At 43.3% G+C, this 22,903-nt stretch overlaps 1 protein-coding gene across 5 annotated transcripts in view; it reads right to left on the bottom strand.

The window, feature by feature from the left end:
* The window catches only part of ARHGEF37 (Rho guanine nucleotide exchange factor 37), a 104,505-nt gene that overhangs the window by 71,698 nt on the left and 9,904 nt on the right, over positions 1-22,903 (bottom strand). For all 5 annotated transcript variants that reach the window (XM_053200416.1, XM_053200387.1, XM_053200397.1 and 2 more), the window contains exons 2-4: positions 14,424-14,620; positions 12,794-12,917; positions 3,547-3,694 (exon numbers count right to left, since the gene is read on the bottom strand). In XM_053200416.1, the coding sequence (XP_053056391.1) occupies positions 3,547-3,694; positions 12,794-12,917; positions 14,424-14,609 (458 nt within the window). In that variant the 5' untranslated portion in view covers positions 14,610-14,620. The remainder of the gene's footprint in view (positions 1-3,546; positions 3,695-12,793; positions 12,918-14,423; positions 14,621-22,903) is intronic.

Genomic DNA, 22,903 nt, shown 5'->3' on the forward strand with positions numbered 1-22,903 from the left:
AAATGGCTTCACCAAGGTGAGTTAGGAGCAGAGCCGGGTCCACTACTGGGCAGTGTGGCACTGGAGCCCATGAGAAAAGTCTGGACTGGCCTGCCTGGGAAAGACCAGAGTGTGGAAGGCACGACAAACAGCAGCCTCTGTACCAACCACGGCCCCCCAACAGTGCTTCTAACATGTCAGAGCTAGATGCCAGCATTTGGCGCCTGGGAGACGTTATATCAAAGTTTCTGACTTCTCTGGAAAAATCAGAGGATCTCATTCCTACATGGCATTTGAGGCAGATGGTTTGTAAAATAGGGCTGTAATCATTCTACTCTCTGTGTTCGCACCCTTTGTTGTGGTGGTGGTGGTTGTATCCACACCCTCTGAATATGACCTTGAAGCTCCTCTATTCTATTTTTCCACCCCTTGGGTCTGTCGCAGCATGCCAATTCCCAGCCAAGACCTCTAAAGGCCTGCCCTGCCCTCTCACCATCCTTCTCCCTCCCTCCTGCTCTCTCCCTCTCTCTATCTTGTGACCACCGTGTGAACGAGCCTGGGCCACCTGCCAGATGATGAGAGGCTGTACCGCCAGAGCTGAGTCAGCTCACGTGTCTCAGATGCACGACAGAGCCCTGCCAAGATCAGCAAAGCTGACCTTCGGTCGATCACCGGCATGTGAAGGTGCTCGGCCAGGGCTGGCAGAACGGTTTACTGAGCCCAGCTACATTGCTAACAGGCAACAACGTGAGCCAAACAAATGTTTGTCTTAAGCCATTCCATTCTGGGGTGGTCTGCTACATAGCAAAAGCTACTTGATAGAGCAACAATCAGTGGAAGGTGGGCTGCAACCACTGTCTCCACAGGGTCTGTTGGCTCCGGTTGGCCTCAGTGTCCACTGCTCCCTTTTGCCTCACACCGGGCACCTTGCTTCCCTCATTTCTGTTATCTGCCTTTCTCCTACTGAAATGTATTTAGTGACCGTTGCAAAAGCCTAAATTTGTTAAGACCCGTGGAAGGATGAATCAAAGGAGGAAGTGAATGTAGGTTTTGAGGGGCAGGGAGGGGCTAGGACATGGGTACTTGAAAAGAAGGCTTCAGGGGGGTTGAGGGCATAAGGTAAGAGAGAGGAGGAGGGGAGGTAGCAGGAGGTTCCACATGAGATACCGTCATCTTCAAAGACCTAAATCGAGGCGCCTGGGTGGCTCAGTCGGATAAGCATCCGACTCCAGACTCTGGCTTGGGTCATGATCTCATGGTCCGTGAGTTCGAGGGCTGCGTTGGGCTCTGCTCTGACAGTGTGGAGACTGCTTGGGATTCTCTCTCTCTCCCTCTCTCTCTACCCATCCCTATTGCTTGCTCTCTATCTCTCAAAAAAAAAAAAAAAAGAGAGAGAAAGATCTAAATCTATATACTGTGTTTCTCTTGGGTGTAAAGGGAATGTCTAAGCAAGATGAAATGGTAATAACCTTTGTTCCTCCTGCACTATTCTGATTTCCAGAAAATAACCTTCATCTCTCTCCATTTGGTGAGCTTGTCCTGGGGAAGACACAAGCCTTTGTAAAACAGAAAAGAAGCAGGACAATCCCAGGCAAGGAAATATAAACAAGTCTTAAATATACAAAGAGATGACCAACTTTAATCACAAGAAGCAAATGCAACATGAAACTACACTGAGACACCATTTGTCACCTGTCTCAGAGGCAAATATTCTAAAGTTTAGTAACATAGTCTGGTGAGGCTATGAGGAAACAGACACCCCTACCTTGGTCATGGGAATGCAACTTGGTGTAGCCTCTACAGAAGGAAATTTTGCAATAGTATCAAAATTATCCATACATAATATCTTTGACCTAGCAACCCATGTCTGGAATTTACCTCACAGAAATACCTGTACCTGAGTAAAATGACATATGCTCATAAATAATTACTCAACACTACCTGTAACATCAAAAGAAAAGAAGTGAACCAATGTCCATTAATAAGAGACCAGTTAGGGGTGCCTGGGTGGCTCAGTCAGTTAAATGTCTGAATGTTTATTTCAGCTCAGGTCATGATCTCACAGTTTGTGAGATCAAGCCCAGTGTTGGGCTCTGTGCTGACGAAGCAAAGCCTGCCTGGGATTCATTCTCTCTCTCTTTCTCTCTCTCTCTCTGCCTTTCCCCCTCTCAGAGCTCTCTCACTCCATCTCTCTCTCTCACTCAACATAGATAAACATAAAAAAACAAAACAAAACAGAGACCAGTTAAATAAACTGGGAAACAGCCATGTGGTGAAGGATATGCCATTCACAGGATCACATGTGTATGTGTTGAAATGGAAAGATATTGGGGCGCCCGGGTGGCCGGTTGGTTAAGCATCCGACTTTGGCTCAGGTCATGATCTCACAGTTTGTGAGTTCGAGCCCCGCATCTGGCTCTGTCCTGACAGCTCAGAGCCTGGAGCCTGCTTCAGATTCTGTGTCTCCCTCTCGCTCTCTGCCGCTCTCCCACTTGCACTCTATCTCTCTCTGTCTCTCAAAAATAAATAAACAAAAAAAAAAATTTTTAAACAAATAAATGGAAAGCTATCCAAGATACAGTGTAAGTGAAAAAAAATACAGACGTTCTTTAAAAAGGCAGTAAAATGATAGTGTATATTTGTATTTGCTTGTGCTCACACATAGGAACTTTGCCAAGATCCATAAGCAATTTCAAAGTGGCTACCTTAATGCTGGGGCTGGGAGTAGGACTTGGGTAGAGGAAGGGACAGGGTTGGGAAGAATTTTTGGCTGCCTAAATGTGGATGCTTTTAAGTTTCTGAACCATAACTGCTATCCATTCAAAATTTTAATTAAAAAAAAAATATTTGTTCTCTACATATTTCCTTCTAGAGCTTCCACCCGCTGGGGCCAGCTCTGGGCAGTGAAGCCACCCAGGGCAGTTCTGATCCTGTTTCGTGGGACAGTCTTCAGCTATCTGGAGAGAGGCCCTCCCGGGTGATACAAACCAGCTTCGTGCCACTGCCGTCCTGTCCCACAGCCCGTAATTCCAACCGTCTCACTGCCCTTCCTACGGTAGACACGAGTGCTGTTCGCCACATGTTTCTGTTCTTCCACCTCTGGACACATGGCAGGGTAGAAGCCCTGGCCTCCTGGTGGTCGGATGAAGCCACGTGATTAGTTCTGGCCCACGGATCACGAGAGCTGATAGAGACCATTTCTGGTCGGGAGCGTTTAATTACCAGCATTAGACCCTGCAGAGCTCTTTTCCCTTTGTCACAGTTACTGGCAATAATCCAGAGAGTGGCTCCCATCAAGCTTGGGCCCCAGTGTGAGGATGACACAAACAAGGGCCTCAAGTCAACCGCAGTGGCGCATAAGGAAGGCATAAACCTTTGCTGTTTGAAGCCACCAAGAGCGGGGGGGGGGGGGGGGGGGGGAAGGGGGCTGTTTGTCTCTGCAGCCTCGCCTGACTGAGACACTCCTGAAGCAGCATGAGCGGCACCAAGGAGGGGTGAGACCTTAATGGCTCCTGACCTCGGAGTCAATGGCAGCGGAAACGAGTGCTCACTGGTCATACTACTTACACCGCTGCCTCAATGATGCCCTGGATCTCTCGCTGAAGCTCTGGCTCCTTCCGGTAGGTCTCCACCAGCAGCAAGGCCTGGTCGTAGCTGGCACAGTAGACCTTATAGACTCGCTCCAGCTCCTCTTGGAATTCCAGGAATAAGTTGCCTGGTGATGAAACAGCAACAAGAAACCCTCAGAGGCATGTCTGTCCGTACCCTTGCTTGGGACACGGAGGTGTTGAGAGAGACAGCTAAGCCCTCGGCTCGGGAGTGAGGCTGCTAGGCCTAACCCGCTTTGTCACTTTGGGCACGTTCACGCTTCTTCCTGAGCTTCCGTTTTTTCATCTCACGTTCAAAAGGCTGCTAGAAGGATTAAGTGACAGGGTGATACAGGGCTCAGGCTGGTGCACTGTGAGTCTTAATAAATGGTAGGTATAATTATGGCAACGATATTAATAATTCCCCTATCTGTACAGTGCTTTACAGTTCATAAAACACACTCGTGTTATAGCTTTACAATTGTATCTTGACAATTACTGTGTGTGGCTGTAAGGGTTAAATTGTACTGTAGGGCTAACGCTTAGCTTGAAAGATAACAACTTTGTTCTCACACTGAAGGTCAAAAGATAACAACCTTGCTTTTACTCTTGTAAATCATACTTCATACTCTTGTGAATCAGGCTTTACCAATGAAGGAAACAAAAGCTCAAAAAAGAGCATCAGAGACAAGGTCAAGGAGATCCACTGGTTGCAACTTAGCGGCAGAAAGTCTAAAATAATCACCTCATTCGATAACTGTTTCTGACTCATCTGGCAACTGTTTCTAACTCATCTGGGAACTGTTTCTCTGTTCTGTTCCCAGATAACGATAAAACGATGTGATCAGCTTTAAAAACTCTGTACCCCAGCTGTTCGGGGCCACACTCTTATCAAGAGTGTTGGTCCCGATCGGTCGGCCTTGCCTCTCATTGTAATAAACTTTGTTGCAACTGTCACTGGTGCCTGTAGCATTCTGTTTCAGGAGTCGCGTGGATGCAACATGGCAAGTACAACTTCAAACCCCCAGTTTACAAAGACACACTATAGCAAGCAGAGCATACACATGGACTCTGGAGTCAGAGAGAACGAGGGCCAGATCTCCGGTCAACCCTTCCCCAAGGGCATACCCTAGGGCAAGTACTTGACCTCCTGGACCCTCCATTTTTTCACCGATAGATTGGAATAAAAATATTATTCACTTCCAATTGTCTTTTTATGAGGATTAAATCAAATAACACATGTAAAAACACCTGACACAAACTTTACTCACCAAATATTTACCGACTGCTTATTTATGGACTATATGCCAGGCACTCTTCTAAGCTCTGTGAACAAAACAAAGCCCCTGCCTCATGGAGCTTATATTCTAGTGGGGAAGAGAGACAGTAAATAAATATATTATATTCGTCAAATTGAATATATGACGTTATACTGATTCTTGTTACCAAAAATCAAAACAAAACATTAGAAAGTAGCAGGAGAGCTATTTAAGGAAGGCCTCCATGAAGATGTGCATGCTTATCAGAGACCAGAAGCACATGGCCCTGGGAGTGTGTGGTGGGAACAGCAATCCAGGTTTAGGGGGAAAAAATCCAAAGGGCTTAAGGCAGGAGAGCACTTGGCATAAGGGCAGGAGCAAGAGGGGGAAGAATAGCCAGAGCAGAGTGAACAAGAGCAGAAAGCAGAGAAAATAAACAGAAAACACAAGTCAGATCCCAGAGGGCCTCACAGTAAGTAGGTAAGGTGGGATAAGGGGTTTGGATTTTATTCTAATTCTAATGGTGGTAAGAAGCAACCAGAGGGGTCTGAACAGGGGCGATCTGCTTTCTGTTTTAAATAGATTACTCTAGTGCTCAATTTCAGCAGCACATATACCAAAGTTGGAATAATATGGAGAAGGTTAATGCACAAGAATAAAAGGCAAGTCTGTGGAGCATTCCAAATTTTTAAATCAGAAATTTATGAGGTTGGTTACTGCAGCAGGTGGATGGAATGGGGTGGAAAGAATGAGGGAACAGGATACGATAGTAGGGATGAGAGGGAGCATGGACTGGATGGACTGGAATTGTAGGTATCAGTACAAACTCATGGTCTTAAATATATAAAGATAGATAGATAGATAGATAGATAGATAGATAGATAGAAAAGATAGAGATAGAAAGAAATGTAGATAAGTACATATGCACACATTAGTATACACACATATATTTCCCAGCTCTATTAGTTGAGAGGGTAATGACACCCCAGGGGCAATGAGCATACCTAGAGCCTAGAACTTGGTGTCTAAATACCATTCCGCCAAAATAGGAACCAGAGCTCCTAGGAGAAATGGCTGATTCCAAGGATGGGACAGGGAAGTACAAGATGAACCTGGAACGTCTTGTGGTGTCTGAAAGTAAGGGTGTGCTCAAAAATTGTTGGAGGCATACAGAAAGGACACAGGAGCCAATGTGAAGGAGCTCTCAACGGCCAGCACTGGCATAATCTGAGCAAGAATATATATATTATATATATAATATATATATAATATATATAATATAAAATATATAGTCCATATATAAATAAATATATAAATAAATAAAATATATATAAAAAGTCCAAGAGTCCATACTGATATAAATAACTGAATAAATGAATGGGCAAGAAAGGACAGTTCTTGCTTATAGAAAAATTTCAATTAATAAATGTAGAAGGAATAAGGGAAATAGAAAATTACCACAAGACCACCAGTAATAATTACTGCAGGGCAGAACCACTGATGGATGCTAAAATTAATGCTTACTTAAAATTAAGTTTGAAATGAAATAGAACATTTGTGTAATATAAAAGTTTTTCTCCATATTTACTAGTTGTAATGGAAAAATTGTAACTTTGTAGAGGAAAAACACAGAAGACACTATCTTCTATCAATCATGTGATCAAAATTAACAATATTTTAAGTAATAACATATAGAAACATCATGTGCCCCTGTTCTGAGCCACTAAGAAGGACAGGACGTTAACCATGATCTTATTGCCAAAAATGTCCAACCTCAATTTAAGAATGAAATATAAAGTGTTTATAAAATATTTATAATTTATAAAATATAAACGATACATCTATAAAATTTTACAAAATCTATAAAATCTTTTTAGTTTTAACAACTGAAACCCTCAAATTGAGGGATATACTATAAATCTGGCTTGGACTTTCCGAAGTGTTATGGTCCCAAAAGACAGACAGACTAAAGAAGTCTAAGGGAACATCACAATAAAATGAAATGTGGCACCTTAGGTTAGATCCCGGGCCAGAAAAAGGACGTTTATAGGTATGCTGTCAAAACGTGAGTGAGGTCAGGAGAGTCAATAGTGTTCCAATGCTGTTAATTTCCTGGTTTCAACATCTGTACTGTGACTGTCTGAGATGTTAAAATTAGGGGACGCTGTATCGAGGGTTATTTAGGACCTCTGCATTATTTTTGCCACTTTTCTGTAAGTCTAAGCTGATTTTAAGATTCATTTTTTAAGATTTAAAAAGTTTAAAAAGAATTTTGAAGACATTATGCTGAAGGCCAAACACGACAGGACAAATTATTGTAGGATCCCCCTTTTGTGAGTTACCTAGAGTAGTCAAATTCACAGAGACAGAAAGTAAACTAGAAGTGACCAGGGGCTGGTTATTATTTGATGGGGACAGAGTTTCAGTTCAGGGTGAGGAAGTAGTTCCAGAGAAGGGCAGTACTTATGGTTGCACAACAATGTGAAGGTACTTAACGCCATTGGACTCATACTTAAATATGTGTAAAATGGTACATTTCATGCTATGTGTATTTTACCACTATAGAAAAAAGTTTAAAAGTGAGTTTTAAAAAGGGGCACCTGGGTGGCTCAGTCGGTTCAGCGTTCAACTTCAGCTCAGGTCATGATCTCGCAGTCCGTGAGTTCAAGCCCCGCGTCGGGCTCTGTGCTGACAGCTCAGAGCCTGGAGCCTGTTTCAGATTCTGTGTCTCCCTCTCTCTCTGCCCCTTCCCTGTTCATGCTCTGTCTCTCTCTGTGTCTCTCAAAAATGAATAAACGTTAAAAAAAATTTTTTTAATAAAAAATAAAAAAGTGATTTTTAAAAAACCCTGCACACAAAGGTTTATAACGGTTTTATTTATAACTGCCTAGACTTGGAAGTTACTAAAAATGTACTTCAGGAAGTAAATGCATAAACTGTGCTATGTCCATACAATGGAATATCATTCAGTGATTAAAAAAAGAAAAAGGAAAGAAATGAGCTATCTAAACAGGAAAAGGAGAAAGCTTAAATGCACATTGCTAAGTGAAAGGAGCCACTCTGTGAAGGCTGTGTACTGCACAACTCCAGCCATAGGACACTCTGGAAAAGGCAAAACTATGGAGACAGCAAAAAGATCAGTGTTTTCCCAGGGGGGAGGGGAGGGAGAGGGATGAATAGGAAGATTTTTAGAGCAGGGAAACTACAAAATTCTGGGGTTGGGGGAATGGGACTATATGAGAATTCTCTGTACGTTCCCCTTAATTTTTTTGCAAACCTGAAAGTACTCCAAAAAGTAAAGTCTATTCATTAAAAAAAAGATCTATACTAGCTGTAGTATGTTGAGACTAAACTAGGAGTTAAAAGCGGTAATAGGAATGGCTGTGAGAACGCTAGCTACCTCAAGTACCCAGAAGAGTCTTTGGTTGTCCATCTAGGGGGAAGTGGCAAGGATGAAGACAAATATATTAGCCACGAAAGTGGGTGGGGAGCCGTGGACCACAGGAAGCCCAGCTGACCCTACTGTCTGCTGAAGGTACAGGTTGGGCCCCTGACCTCGACCAAGCCCCCCACGGAGTCACATGGGGACACACGGGCTGGTGCCTAGCCCAGCGTGGTCCAGCCCTCGGCAAAGACGCCCACAGTGAGACTGCCACCCAGGACCGGTCCTCCTCTCCAATGCTGGTCCAGCCAGTCTCCAGAGAGAACTCCCTCAGGAGAACCCCCAGAAGGAGGGGGAACAGGGAAAAGAGTACACAAAGCTGCAGCCAGGGAGAATCTGCACGCCGGGAGATCAGCCAACTGCAGAGATCATCCCTGCTAAGAGACAGCCTGGGCGTAGCCTTAAAATCTAGGGCGGTTCCCACATTCTTCTGAACCTGGGTGCGTCGGCAGGCATGTGACTGAGAGCAAAGAAACTGTATCAGAGCCAGTGTGACCAGGGCCGGGGCATTCCAGTAACTGAATGGCAGAGGAAGGCAAACTCCCAGAAAGCAGAGCTAGCCAAAGGAGCAGGAATGCTAGGAATAGGAAAGTAAAGACTTAACTTCTTTCCCTCTTGTCCTGTGGTCACAGATTGCAAAGAAGTCACAGTAGTGAAAAAGTTCCTCCCAGTATCAAAAGACTACTCTGCCGAGACCTAGGATCCGTCAGAAAGGAAAAAAAAAAAAAAAGGGAGGCAGGACGGTCAAGAGTTAGGACTCTTGTTCAGCCTTGACAAGCCCTGCCACTCGGGTCTCAGGTTCTTCTTTAGTAAGATGGGGACAGTAAAAATAGTCATCAGCAAGTAACAGCATCGTGAAATGAAAGAGCTCGTACATGTTAGGTACTCAGAGTCGCGGCTGGCACATTTCAAAGAGGCAAAAACTGAGGCTCAGAGACATGAAGGGACTTGTGGGTGACACAGCCTTGCCAGTCAAGACTCCAAACTGTTAGACCTGCACTGCCCAGATACAGCAGTCACCATCCACATGTGGCTTTTGGGCACTTGAAATTTCAGGATCCCAATTGAGATGTGCTGTCATTGTAAAAGACACCAATTTCAAAGGCTTAGTACCCAAAAAAAAAAAAAAAAAAGTAAAATATGTCATGAATAATTTTTATATTGACTGTATGTTGAAATGTTAGTCTGCGGACATACTGGGATAAAATCAAATATATCGTTAAAAGTAACTGCACCTGCTTCTTCAAGTTTTTTCAAATGTAGCTTCTCAAAAGTTTTCAAATAAATGTGTGGCTGGAATGACATTTCTATGGGACTGCACTGAGCTACAGCATGGTGCCCTGTCGTGAGACCACCCTGGGAGGGCCCCCTGGGAACGTCGGAGTTGTGTTGGAATCGTTCGTAATGACAGGGGACCTAAGTCATCTGGGAGGAAAAAAGCCTGTTAAAGACAGTCATGCTTGAGGCCCAAACTCTCTTAAAATGCTGTGGCTACAGGATTGCGAGAAAGGCGATCCTAGCATAGCAAGGCGTGGGGGCTGGACTGGGAATAAAGAGCTGGCAGAAGCCAGGGCAGTCTTGACCCAGCACAGAATGCACCAAAGAGAAGAAAAGCCACATGGATTCTTTGTGCCTCTTTTTTTGCTAACCACAATGGGCAGCGGACGAGGAGGCTATTCTGTGTAGACTCTACAGTCGGGAAATAGGACTGCCAAATTAGAGGGGGAAAAATATAGGACTACATTTCAGTGGAATTTAAATTTCAGGTAAACAATGAATAAATTTTTGGTATAAGTATATCCCGAAGGTTGCATGGGACATCCTGATACTAAAAAAAATTACTCACTGGTTACATGAAGTTCAAATGTAATTGGGTACCTGTAGGGGTGCCGGGTGAGTGCCCAACTCTTGATTTCGGCTCGGGTTGTCGTCTCACAGTTCATAGGTCCGAGCCCTGCGTCAGGCTCTGCACTGGCAGCATGGAGCCTGCGTGGGATTCTCTCTCTCCCTCCCTCTCTGCCCTTCCCCTTGCTTTGAGTGTGCTCTCTTTCGCTCTCTCTTTCTCAAATATATAAATATGTAAGTATAAGAAAAAGATATGTTAATTGGGCACATGTATTTCATCTGGCAACTCTACTAGGAAGGCAGGGAATGGAGTTGTCACCAGGTGTGGTCGGGAAACAAAGTGACATCCTGACTCTGACTCTTTGCTGCCAGTCAAGCAGGAAGGCAGAGACTGGCAGGCAAGGACCCTTAAACAAAGCACCACATCAAACCTCAAGCCCATAGCAACAGAAGAACCTAACCTCAGAGTCTGCAGCCCCTTAAGAGTGTCTTTGGCCTGAGGCTATACTGATTCCCACTCAAGCAGGTGGTGATTAGTAACAGAAACAAGGACAAAATGATAAAAGTTGAGAATAGCTTCCCAGGTACTTAAAAAAAAAATCTTGTTCTTTAATTTTGTATTCATCCGTCTTTTTGAGTAAATAGTAACTCATTCACATTGCTGTTTTAATAAGGAACTCTATTTTTTTTTAATTTTCTTTTTTTTTTTTAATTTTTTTTTTAATGTTTATTTATTTTTGAGACAGAGAGAGACAGAGCATGAACGGGGGAAGGTCAGAGAGAGAGAGAGACACAGAATCCAAAGCAGGCTCCAGGCTCCGAGCTGTCAGCACAGAGCCCGACGTGGGGCTCGAACTCACGGGCTCGAACTCACGGACCATGAGATCATGACCTGAGCCGAAGTCGGACGCTTCACGGACTGAGCCACCCAGGCGCCCCAGGAACTCTATTTTCAAGGGAAGAATAAATACGCGACACACAGGCTTTAATCCCATATCTGCTACATTGAAGCTATTGGGGGCAGTAGTTGAGAGCACTGGCTCTGGAGACCAACTGCCCGAATTCAAATCGCGGCTCCGTCATTAGCCAAATGACCTTGAGCAGGTTAGTTCGTCTCTCTGTGCCTCTGTTTCCTCAACTGCACAATGAGATAACAGCAGCTACCTTTCGGGGTGGTTGTGAAGATTAAATGAGTTAATACATGTACATCAGGACAATGCAAAGCATTTAGTAAACACTCAGAAAGTAGGATTTCTACAAAATTTGTATATTTGTGGGGTACCTGGGTGGCTCAGTCAGTTAAGCATCTGACTCTTGGTTTCGGCTCAGGTCATGATCTCGCAGTTTGTGAGTTTGGGCCCTGTACTGGGCTCTCCGTGCTTCGGATCCTCAGTCCCCACCACCCTCTCTCTGCCCCTTCCCCCTCACACTCTCTCTCTAAAATAAACATTTACAAAAATAATTATAAACACATTTTTTAAAAATTGGATGTTTGTTATTTTTAAGCCCCATCATGTCTAGGAAAGGGTAGAAGATTGGGGATGTAAAAGGCCACTAGGGTGGTCACGGTGCTGGGTGTCCCCCCCCTCCTACTCTCCTCTGCCTTCCCCCAACTCCACTCAAAAACCCCTGACCTACAAGTTTTGTCAAGTGACCCCAGGGCAGCAGATGAGAAGAGAATGAGGGAACACGGGTATGAGGTTTATACCCCCTTGTCCCTCCTTCTTCATGCCCTACAGTCATCCTAACCGTTCCAGAATGAGTACACTCCCACCATCTCTCAGCTGGGCGACAGGAAGGCTCCCGCTGGTCTCATGGTTCCACTGTCGCCACCTCTCACAACCCAGTGTCCACAAGGGCCAAAGAGGTCTTTGAAAAGCGTGAATCGGACCATATCACTTTCCCGCTCAAAACTGGCCAATGGTTTCTCCACACACTCGGAGTAAAATCCAAACTCCTTACCATGGCCTAGAAGGCCCTATGTGATTTGGTCCTTCTCTGCCTCTTCCACCTTATCCCCTAACACACTCTCCTCACTAATTCCCCTGGAGCCACGCCAGCCTTCTTTCCGTCCGTCCTCCCAACATTCTAGGCTCATCCCTGTCTCAGGGCCTTTGCACAGCCACTCTCTCTGCTCTCCCTCCAGATCTCAGAGCTGTCTCCTTCCCAATAGTCAGGTCTCAGCTCAAATGTCCCCTTCTCAGGAGGACTGCTCTCATGCCCCAAAGTTACTACAACTGTTTTTCTTCAAATTACAAATTGTTACCTAAAATTCTCTTATTTATCTGTTTATCTTCCGTCACTCTAACTTGCCAGACCTTTCAGAGTGGGAACGTGGACTCGCTTGTTGATACTGTGATGCCAGCACATAGCACAGGGATCGGCAGGTGCTCAGTAAATAACTGCGTCTAGTAAATAACGAAAAGCTCAGCCAGGCCACTGACCCATTAGTTTCTCCCTGTCTCTGGGCCCCGGTCTTCTCTTCTGTAAAGTGATGGGACTGGGCTGGACATTATCTGAGAGTCCTACCAGCTCTGACACGCTGTGTTTCAGGAATCCCCAAAAGAAGCTCCCATTGGTTTGCATTTCCCTGGAATTCTGGAGGCAGTTCAGCAATGCCCACATGCTGAGGACAATTCCGTGGGAATCTGAGGCTGACAGCTGCCTTGTCTTTTGCTTACCAATTGAGTGCACTTGTTCGTCTTCCCTGGATGCTGTCTCTTGGAGATCGTGAAGAAATTTGCTGTTCACTTCAATGACATCATCGATGTTTGAGAACAGGACATCCAGGTCTCCCTGGGGCAGCTAGAAGAAACAAAGGAGCCATAGGAGTATCTGGGATTTGGGCTGAGTGGCTCTATTCATGGGCTTTGGAGAGCAGTCCAGAACATTCACACCATCAGGGGCCTATGACTCTTGGGGAGACCGCCCCAGTGGAATGTCTGCAAGGCTTAGAAAAATTTTATAAATTAGGTATAAATTAGGTACTCTTATCACTCTGGGGAAACAGGAAGGGATGGAGTGCTCAGCATGGAATGAAAGCTGAACTGGGCTTTTTTTCCCCTAGATTTGCTGGAAGCTATCATTTTTCTGCTCTCAGTTTCCCCATCTGTCATATAAGGGTGGGAAGCTGGACTTCCTTCGAGCTCTGATATACTTGCCCCCCCCCACCATTACCTTGAAATGTATTCTGAACTCCAGCCACTATTAACTGGTGGTACCACCGTGAGACAGAATGCAGGACATCTATATATGTGCACAGGCACATACAGGACATTGTGTGTGTGTGTGTGTGTGTGTGTGTGCGTGTGTGTGTCTATCCTGAATGCAAAATCAAGTAGGAAAAGCTAACTGTAGAAAAATATCTAGAGTAGGCTCTTATTTTTGTTAGAGTACGTAACAATCTATATTTTTTGTTTAATGCCTACAGAGAAAAATCCTCATTTCTGGAGGGTAAAATATGAGAGGCCTTTCACCTTCCACATTTCCTACTTGAGTATTTCATTCATTCAAGAAAAAATGAACTGAAGCCTACTATTTATGTGTCTAGAACTGGGGGATATATTGAACTAAACAGGCATTGCCCTAACTGAGCTTACATGCTAAGGGATTCTTAAAATCTTATAAAGAGAGCCTGTATTATTTCTGAAATCAGGAGAAAAAAAGATGTAAAAACCCATCATAGTGAAAACTTCTCCAGGTTACCATCTCCTAAATGAGACAATTAGAATATAGGTCAGTTTTGGGAGCGCCTGGTGGGGCACGGTCAGATAACCATCCAACTCTTGATTTCAGCTCAGGTCATGATCTCACAGTTCATGAGTTCGAGCCCGTTGTCAGGCTCTGCACTGACAGCAAGGAGCCTGTTTGGGATTCTCTCTGCCACTCCACCTTCCCCCCCACCCCCACCCCACCCCCTCTCTCTGCCCTCTCCCCTCTGCTCACATGCACTCACACTCTGTCTCAAAAATAAACACATAAACATTTTTTTAAAAATAGTATAGGTCACTTTAAGCAATCTGTTCTAAATCTGATAAAGGGCTATTTTATCCATTAGCTCATTTAATTCTCTGAGGCGATCACTCCTCTCCATTCAGCAGATGAATACACGGAGGCTTCAATGTGTTAAAGGCTTTGCTGGAGGTGGCATGGCCAATAAAGGGAAGTACCGGGGCTTACATCCAGGTGACTTCACGCCCGTCACGCCTTCCCCTCCATCAAGCCTGCCCCGGGAACAGACGTGCAGTCTCAGAAGCCAGGACCCACGTTTGCCCCTGTAAAGGGAGGCTGTGCGCAGCCTCACCCAGGTACCTGCTGCAGGCGGCTCCTGATGTCTGAGGCACAGAGCTGGAGCATGTGCAGGTAGGAGGCCTCGGTGTCAATGAGCTCTCTGACAGCCAGCCTCTGATGCAGCAACAATCTGTCCCCAGAGTCCCGACCTTCTCCGTCGGGACTCCCTGTACTGGAGGACGGCTCATCAGTCCCATGTTCAGCCATGTCAGCAGGTTCTAGGAAAGGCAAACATATCCCAACTCACTTCCGGGAGCTCTGCTGGAACATGCTGTCTCTCATCCAAAGACGACTATTCATCAAGTGGCCTAAAAACATCTCTAGTTTACATACTGCAAGATGAACTATGTGTTAGCATTTGTGGGCAGTATCTGAATAATCTTAAAAGGCAGAACGCAGCTCAGATCATTGTTGACATTTCCTAGGATCCAGATAATGTGCTTGCCTAGCTTTTCTTCTATTCCACCCCCCTCCACCCCCAGCTCTTGACCCAGATTTATTTATCTGGTTCAGCCAAGTCTATCGCACCCTCTATCCCAGGGATTGCCTCCTTTCTACCCCCACTACCTCATTCAGGCCTCACAACCCATCCCCTGGGCTATCTCCACAGCCTCCAGGAGTACCTTTCCAAGTCCAAACCCCTCTCCCTCCTGCTGCTCCCCACACCCATTCATCCTGGATGTGCTTCCAGTTTAAACTTCCTGAATCGAAGCTTGTGATCACGGCGTTCCATGCTGTGAGGCTTTAACAGCTCCCTGCTGCTCCGGGGCCGGCTCCAACCTCACTTTTCCCTTCCACAGACATTCTCAGCAAAAGAGAGCTACGTGCTTTCCTCCATGCGTGCACACTCACTTCCTGCCTCTGTGCTTTTGCACCTGCTGTGCCCCCCTCCCAGGACACTATCCTTGGACATTCATCTTCCCTAGATCCTCCCAGCCAGATGGAATTTCCCTCATTGAAACTCCCATGACCCCTTTATCTCTAGGTTTAAAAGTACAAATGGCAATACTATGGACCAACACGGCCTGAAAACCCCCTACTACAAAACACCCAGAAATGCTGGATCAGGTATAACCAACTTCCTTTTCACAGCCTGGTGGGGCTTGCAAGAGAATAAAGGGAATAGCAGAGCCCCCAAATAGAGGGAACTAGAAACCAGAGCAGGAGCAGCTGGGGCCCAAAGTGGAGAGGTGGGCAGGGAAGAGGACATAGCCGAACTCAGCGAACCAGGGACTTAGGTGCTGGTGTTCAGGCCAGAGCAGGAGACAAGCTTCTTCACAGAACTGGGACACCAAAAGACTCCAATGAAATGGTGCATCAAAAAAAAAAAAAAAGTCTCCCACTCACACAGAAGATAAGGTCATCTTGGTCTGGGTCCAACAGAGGACAAAAAAATCCCCTCTGAAAATTCATAAAAGTAGCCCTGCCTTCACTGGGCTTTAGGTTCAAAGTGATATTACACATGTGGTCCAAGTAACCCAAAGCTGTGAAATTAACAGAAACAGTTGTAGACCAATGCTATTCTGAGTGCCCATGGAAAGATAATGTCTCCATGGGAATGCACACTGGTGCAGCCACTCTGGAAAACAGTATGGAGGTTCCTCAAAAAATTAAAAATAGAACTATCCTAGGACCCAGCAATTGCACTACTAGGTATTTATCCAAGGGATACAGGTGTGCTGTTTCGAAGGGGCACATGCACCCCCATGTTTATAGCAGTACTATCAACAATAGCCAAAGTATGGAAAGAGCTCAAATGTCCATCGATGGGTGAATGGATAAAGAAGATATGGTATATCTACACAATGGAGTATTACTCGGCAATCAAAAAGAATGAAATCTTGCCATTTGCAACTACGTGGATGGGAACTAGAGGGTATTATGCTAAGCGAAATTAGTTGGTCCAAGAAAGACAAATATCATATGACTTCACTCATATGAGGACTTTAAGACACAGAACAGATGAACATAAGGAAAGGGAAACAAAAATAATATAAAAACAGGGAGGGGAACAAAACATAAGAGACTCTTAAATAGACAGAACAAACTGAGGGTTACTGGAGGGGTTGTGGGAGGGGGGATGGGCTAAATGGGTGAGGGGCATTAAGGAATCTATTCCTGAAATCAGTGTTGCACTATATGCTAACTAACTTGGATATAAATTTTTTTAATTAAAAAAATTAAATTTAATTAAAAAAAAAGAAATATAATGTCTCCAGAAGAATATATCCTTAGCCTAGCCCATGTGGTACACCAGTAGATAACCCTGTCCTGAAGATGAGTTGACAATCCAAAATTATAAGAACTCCATGAAAATGAGCAGAATTAGACCCCAAGAACATCAGAGAGTCAAACTATCACATACAAAGTATAAAATAAGCAGGAAAAAAAAAAACCCATATTATAAAAAAAAAAAAAAGACCTGTATGATTTTTTAATTAATTTTTTTTTGTTTATTTATTATTCTTGAGAGATAGAGACAGAGCATGAGCAGGGGAGGGCAGAGAGAGAGAGAGGAGGAGACACAGAATCTGAAGCAGGGTCCAGGCTCTGAGCTGTCAGCACAGAGCTGGATGCGGGGCTTGAACTCACGAACTGCGAGATCATGACCTGAGCTGAAGTCAGCCGCCTAACCGACTGAGCCACCCCGGCGCCCCGACCTGTATGATTTTTTAAAGCACCAAATAAAACTTACAGTAATTAAAATTTTAGCCTTTGAAATTAAAAACTGAATGGGCAGATTTTTTTTTAATTTTTTAATGTTTATTTATTTTTGAGAGAGACAGAGTGCAAGCAGGGGAGGGGCAGAGAGAGAAAGAGAGAGGGAGACACAGAATCCAAAGCAGACTCTGGAAGCTGTCAGCACAGAGCCAGATGCAGGGCTTGAACTTGTGAACCCTGAGATCATGACCTGAGCCACTTAACTGACTGAGCCACCCCGGCACCCCCTGAATGGGCAGATTTAACAGACATCTAGAAAAGAGAAATCGCAAAAGGGCATATAGATCTGAAGAAATTATCTAGACTGCTAAAGAGAGAGAAAAACATGGAAAATATAAAAGAATTTAAGGGATGTAGATATTGAAATAAGAAGGTTCATGCATCAAATCTGAGTTCCAGAAGGCAAGAATAAAGAGAATGAGAACAGGCAATATTCAAAGAGATGAGAGTAAGAATTGTCCAGAATTTATTAAAAAAAATATAAATTCTTGGGGCGCCTGAGTGACTCAGTCAGTTAAGCGTCTGACTTCAGCTCAGGTAATGATCTCTCAGTTCATGAGTTTGAGCTCCTCATCAGGTTCTCTGCTGTTAGCACAGAGCCCGGTCCAGATCCTCTGTCTCCCTCTCTCACCGCCCCTCCCCAGCTTGCACTCTTTCTCCCTCTCTCAAAAATAAATAAACATTTTTTTAAAAATGAATTATTAGATCCAGGAAGTACAAGTCCCTCTCAGGAGAAGTTTTTTTTTAAATTCACATCCATGGGGCGCCTGGGTGGCTCAGTTGGTTAAGTGACCGACCTCAGCTCAAGTCATGATCTCGCAGTTTGTAAGTTGGAGCCCTGTGCCGGGTTCTGTGCTAACAGCTCAGAGCCTGGACCCTGCTTCAGATTCTGTGTCTCCCCGTCTCTCAGCCCCTCCCTTGCTCATGCTCTGTGTCTCTCTGTCTCTCAATAATAAATAAATGTTAAAAAAAAAAACTTAAAATTCACATCTAAACACATTGAAGAGAAACTGCAGAAGCTCGAAGGCCTAGAGAATTTATCTTTTTATGTTCCTGTTCTCAGGAAACTATGGGAGAATGTGCTCCACCAAAATAAATAGAAAAAAAAAAAGACATGGGGTACAGGGGACTGGTGATCAAATGTGAGAGCAGCCAAGGAAATCCCCAGACAGGTGAAGGAAAATCCTAAGATGGACCGTTGGCTACAGGCAGATGGCAAACAGTTCAAATTAGAGTATTTCAGAAAGTAATAGAATATCTTGAGAATAGATGTATTGAATTGGTAGAGAGTATGGTGTTTCTTTAGGAGATAATCACATAGATCATACATACAAAACTAAGAGGCAAACCAAAGAACAAATACAACACAGTTGTTAAAAAAAAAAAAAACTGTGCAGAAAAAATGAAAGTAATTGTATGTTACCGCCTGGTTCAGTTGTAAATACAATTTACACACATTATAATACAAGTGATGTAATTAATATCATGTATAACTATACCGGGAGAATACGATAATGGGAGGGGTATACATGCGTAGTTGCAGGGGAGTAAAAACAAAAACCAAAAACCTAAATCCTCATCTTCCATAGCAGAAAGTCAAAGAACAATACCTAAATCAAAAGCTTAAGAATTAACAGTACATACATGCTATTTAAAAACAAGGGAGTAAAAAGACAAAACAAAACAAAACAAAAAAACAAGGAAATAAAGTTTTAAATAATCAGTGAAAAATGATAGAAGGAATTGCCTGGTCAGGCCTGGGTCAGGAAGGAAATAGAATAAGCTGTTTTTCATAATAAACATTAGAGAATCATCTGTTTCTGTTTCTCATAACAAATATACAACCACCCATCTCTTTAAATTATATGCTTTCATCGCCTTAATATGAACTAAAAACTAAATGTAAGAAAAAGTGAGAGTTCCTCAATTTTGCTGGATATTAATATTCAAAAATAAAGCATATTACTGTATATACCAACAATATATTTTAAATGCAATTTAAAGATAAAAAGGTTTGATAATATAATAAAGACAAACATTATTCCTTCTGAAATATCTTAATTTAACAAAAGATATAGAAGATCTTTATGAAAACTCTTTATTGATCTTTATTGAACTTACTGAATTGAAGAAACAATTATAAGTAGGGATACACTATGTTCATAGATAGGAAGACTCAATATCATAAAGAAAAGAAAAAAATTTTCCCCAACCAGATTCAATTCCAGTTCCAATGAAACTCCCAACAGAGTTTCACTTTTTGCTTTTTTGCTAAAACACAACAAGATAATTCTAAAACATATATGGAAGAGTAAAAGGCTAAGACTGGCTAAGGCAATCCTGAAGAACAAGGTGGGGGGACCTGTCCTATGAGATATCTAGATCTACTTGAAAGCCAATAGTAAGTAAAAAGGATGGTGTTGATACAGGGCAAACACATTAGTAGGACAGATTAGACAGCCCAGAAATAGACCACAATAAAAATGGAAACGTTTTATATGACATAAGTATAAGTCACTGAGAAAAGGATGGTCATAGGATAAGCGGCCTCCCATATAGAAAAATAAACGAATGTAATCCCATATCACACTCAAATAAACTCCAGATGGTTAAAGACCTAAACGTCAAATATGAAACTCTAAAATTCTTAGAAGAAAACATAGAAAAAATATTTTTATATTTTTGTTTATTTATTTTGAGAGAGGGAGAGAGTACATGTGTGCCCGGCGGGGAGGGACACAGAGAAAGGGAGAGAGAGAATCCCAAGCAGGCTCCACCTCAGCTTAGAGCCCAGTGCGGGTCTGGATCCCACAACTCTGGGACCATGACCTGAGCTGAAATCAAGAGTCAGACACTTAACAGACTGAGCCACCTAGGCGCTCCCGTAGGAAAATATTTTTATGCTCTCTGAGGATTTCTTTGACAAGACATAAAAGAAACCCCAAAAGAAAAGATTGGACAAGACTGATAAATCTGATGACAGTAATATTGAAATGTTCTCTTCATCAAAACAATTCTACAATCAAAAGGAAAAGAGATACCTCCAACCAGAAGATATTTGTGATGAATGTAACCTGCAAAAAAGGGTTTAATTATCTACACTACATAAAGAACCCTCTATGAATCACTAAAGCCAGGCAATTTAAAAGAAAAACAAAGCATACTGTTGCACATACAATATATTGGTTCATTCAATATCAATGTTAACCTCCTTCTATTAAGTCATCCCGTAATACTGAAATTGGACAACTAAACCCCAGCTTCCTTGCAGCTAACATTCCAACATGCGTTTTCAGTCCCACCAATCAGATGGTCTCACGTGAGCACTGAGTTTAGAACTGAGCTAAGTAGGAAGAGAGGTGATGCTTGAGATATCCATTTAATGGGGTAGGTACTGCACGGTTTAAAGTCATCAATTCTGGCAAAAGATTGTGGCTAAAGTAATGGAATTCTGAAGCCAGCAGTAGGGCCAGCAGCATCCCAATTCTCTAATTTCCTGACTGTTGCAGAGGGTAGCAATGCCTCTGGAGGGGCGTTCCTGTAGCATGGCCTTGGGATTCATTCCTAGTGGCCTATTCTGTGGTCTGCTTGTCCAGCTGCTCTGCTGCTATGGTAAGCACCTAATACACTCTTTTAAATACCCAACTGGTTAAAACAGAATGACTTGTGTTCTCTCCAACTAAACTGCGGATGATAGAGGTGTGAATAGGTATTGACAAAAGAAGAAATTAAAATGCCTAATACACGGGGCAACTGGGTGACTCAGTCGTTTAGCATCCGACTGTGGCTCAGATCATGATCTCACAGTTCATGAGTTTGAGCCCCACATCAGGCTCTGTATTGACAGCTCAGAGCCCGAAGCCTGCTTCGGATTCTGTGTCTCCCTCTCTCTCTGCCCCTCCCAACTCATGATCTGTCTGTCTCTCTCCCTTTCTCTCTCTCTCTCTCAAGAATAAACATTAAAAAAACATTTTTTTAATGCCTAACACACAAATGAAAAGACTCACTTGTGGGGCGCCTGAGTGGCTCAGTCAGTTAAGCATCCAACTCTTGATTTCAGCTCAGGTCAGGGTCTCACAGTCCTGAGATCAATCCCCGAGTCGGGCTCTGTGCTTAGAGTGGAGCCTGCTTGGGAATCTCTTTCTCTCTCTCTCTCAAAATAAATAAATAAACATTTTAAAAAGAAGAAAAGATTCCCTAGTAACTAGGCAAACAGGAATAATTAAAGCTGCCATGAGATACCATTTCATGCTCATCAGATTGGCAAAATATAAAAATGGTGAGACTGTAGGTGAATGGGGAAGTCTCACGTACTGATACGGTAATGGAAATTATTGCAACCACTGCACAGAGCAATTTGGCAATGACTAGAGAAGTTAAAAATGCTCACAGTGTCAGGCCAATCAGTTCTACTCCTAGATATATCCTGTCTTCAAGAAACTTCTTCACATATACACAAGAAATGGACACAAGAATGTTCACTCCAGCACTGCTGATAATGACTGGAAATTAGAAACAATCTCAATGTCCATCAACAGGAGAGTGGGTAAATAACTTGTAATATATACATATCATGGAATTCTGAACAACAGTGAAAATGAACAAACTATAAATTCATGTATCAACATGGATAGCCTCACAAACACTGTAAAGAAAGGGAAAAGAAAGAAAGTTCTAGAAGGGAGGGGTTTGAAAGAAAGTTCCAGAAGGGCACATAGATTATAATACTATTTTCTAAAATTTAAAATACGTAAAACAATGCTAGATAGTGTTTAGAGATATATACATATGGAACACCAGTATTAAAAATTTTGTGGAAGTGGGGCACCGGCGTGGCTCAGTCGGTTAAGCATCTGACTTCCGATCAGGTCATGATCTCACAGTTCGTGGGTTCACAGTGGGCTCTCTGTGAACAGAACCCACTTCAGCTCCTCTGTCTCCCTCTCTCACTGCCCCTCCTCGGCTCACATTCTCTCTCATTTCTCAAAAATAAACATTTAAAAATTTTTTTTTAATTTTTGTGGAAGTGATTAACAATAAATTCAAATGGTAGTAACCTCTGGAAAGGGAAGCAGAGAAACAGAATTTAAGACAGTATCAAAAATGACTTAATGGCATCTGAGGGTTTGGGGTTTTTTAAGTTAAACTTTTAATTTGGAGATAGAGATTCACATGCAGTTGTAATAAGTAATACATTGGTTCCATGTACCCTTTACGCAGTTTCCTCAATGGTAACATTTTGCAACACAATCTCACAGCCAGGATACTGGCATTGATACAAGGGTCCCTTTTCACCCAACCCCATCCCATCCCTAACCCCTGGCCCCCAAGAAATCAGTTCTCTTGGGGTGCCTGGGTGACTCAGTCGGCTAGGCATCCAACTTCGGCTCAGGTCATGATCTTACGGTTCTTGAGTTCGAGCCCCACGTCGGGCACTGTGCTGACAGCTCAGAGCCTGGAGCCTGCTTTGGATTCTGTGTCTCCCTCGCTCTCTGCCCCTCCCCCACTCATGCTCTGCCTCTCTCTCTCTCTGACAAAAATAAACATCAAAAAAAAAAATTAAAAGAAATGAGTTCTCCATTTCCATAATCCTGTCATTTTAAGAATGTATGTAAACAAAATCATTACAGCGTGTAAGCTTTTTAGGACTGACTTTATTCACTCGGCACAATTCCCTGGAGATTCCTGTAAACCGTTGAATGGATCAACAGTTCCTTCCTTTTTACTGCTGAGGACCTGAGAGGTTCTAGTTGCTTAAAAATAATGAAGCACATATGGCA

The sequence above is a fragment of the Acinonyx jubatus genome, chromosome A1 (genome assembly GCF_027475565.1).
Source record: "Acinonyx jubatus isolate Ajub_Pintada_27869175 chromosome A1, VMU_Ajub_asm_v1.0, whole genome shotgun sequence".
Taxonomy (NCBI): domain Eukaryota; kingdom Metazoa; phylum Chordata; class Mammalia; order Carnivora; family Felidae; genus Acinonyx; species Acinonyx jubatus.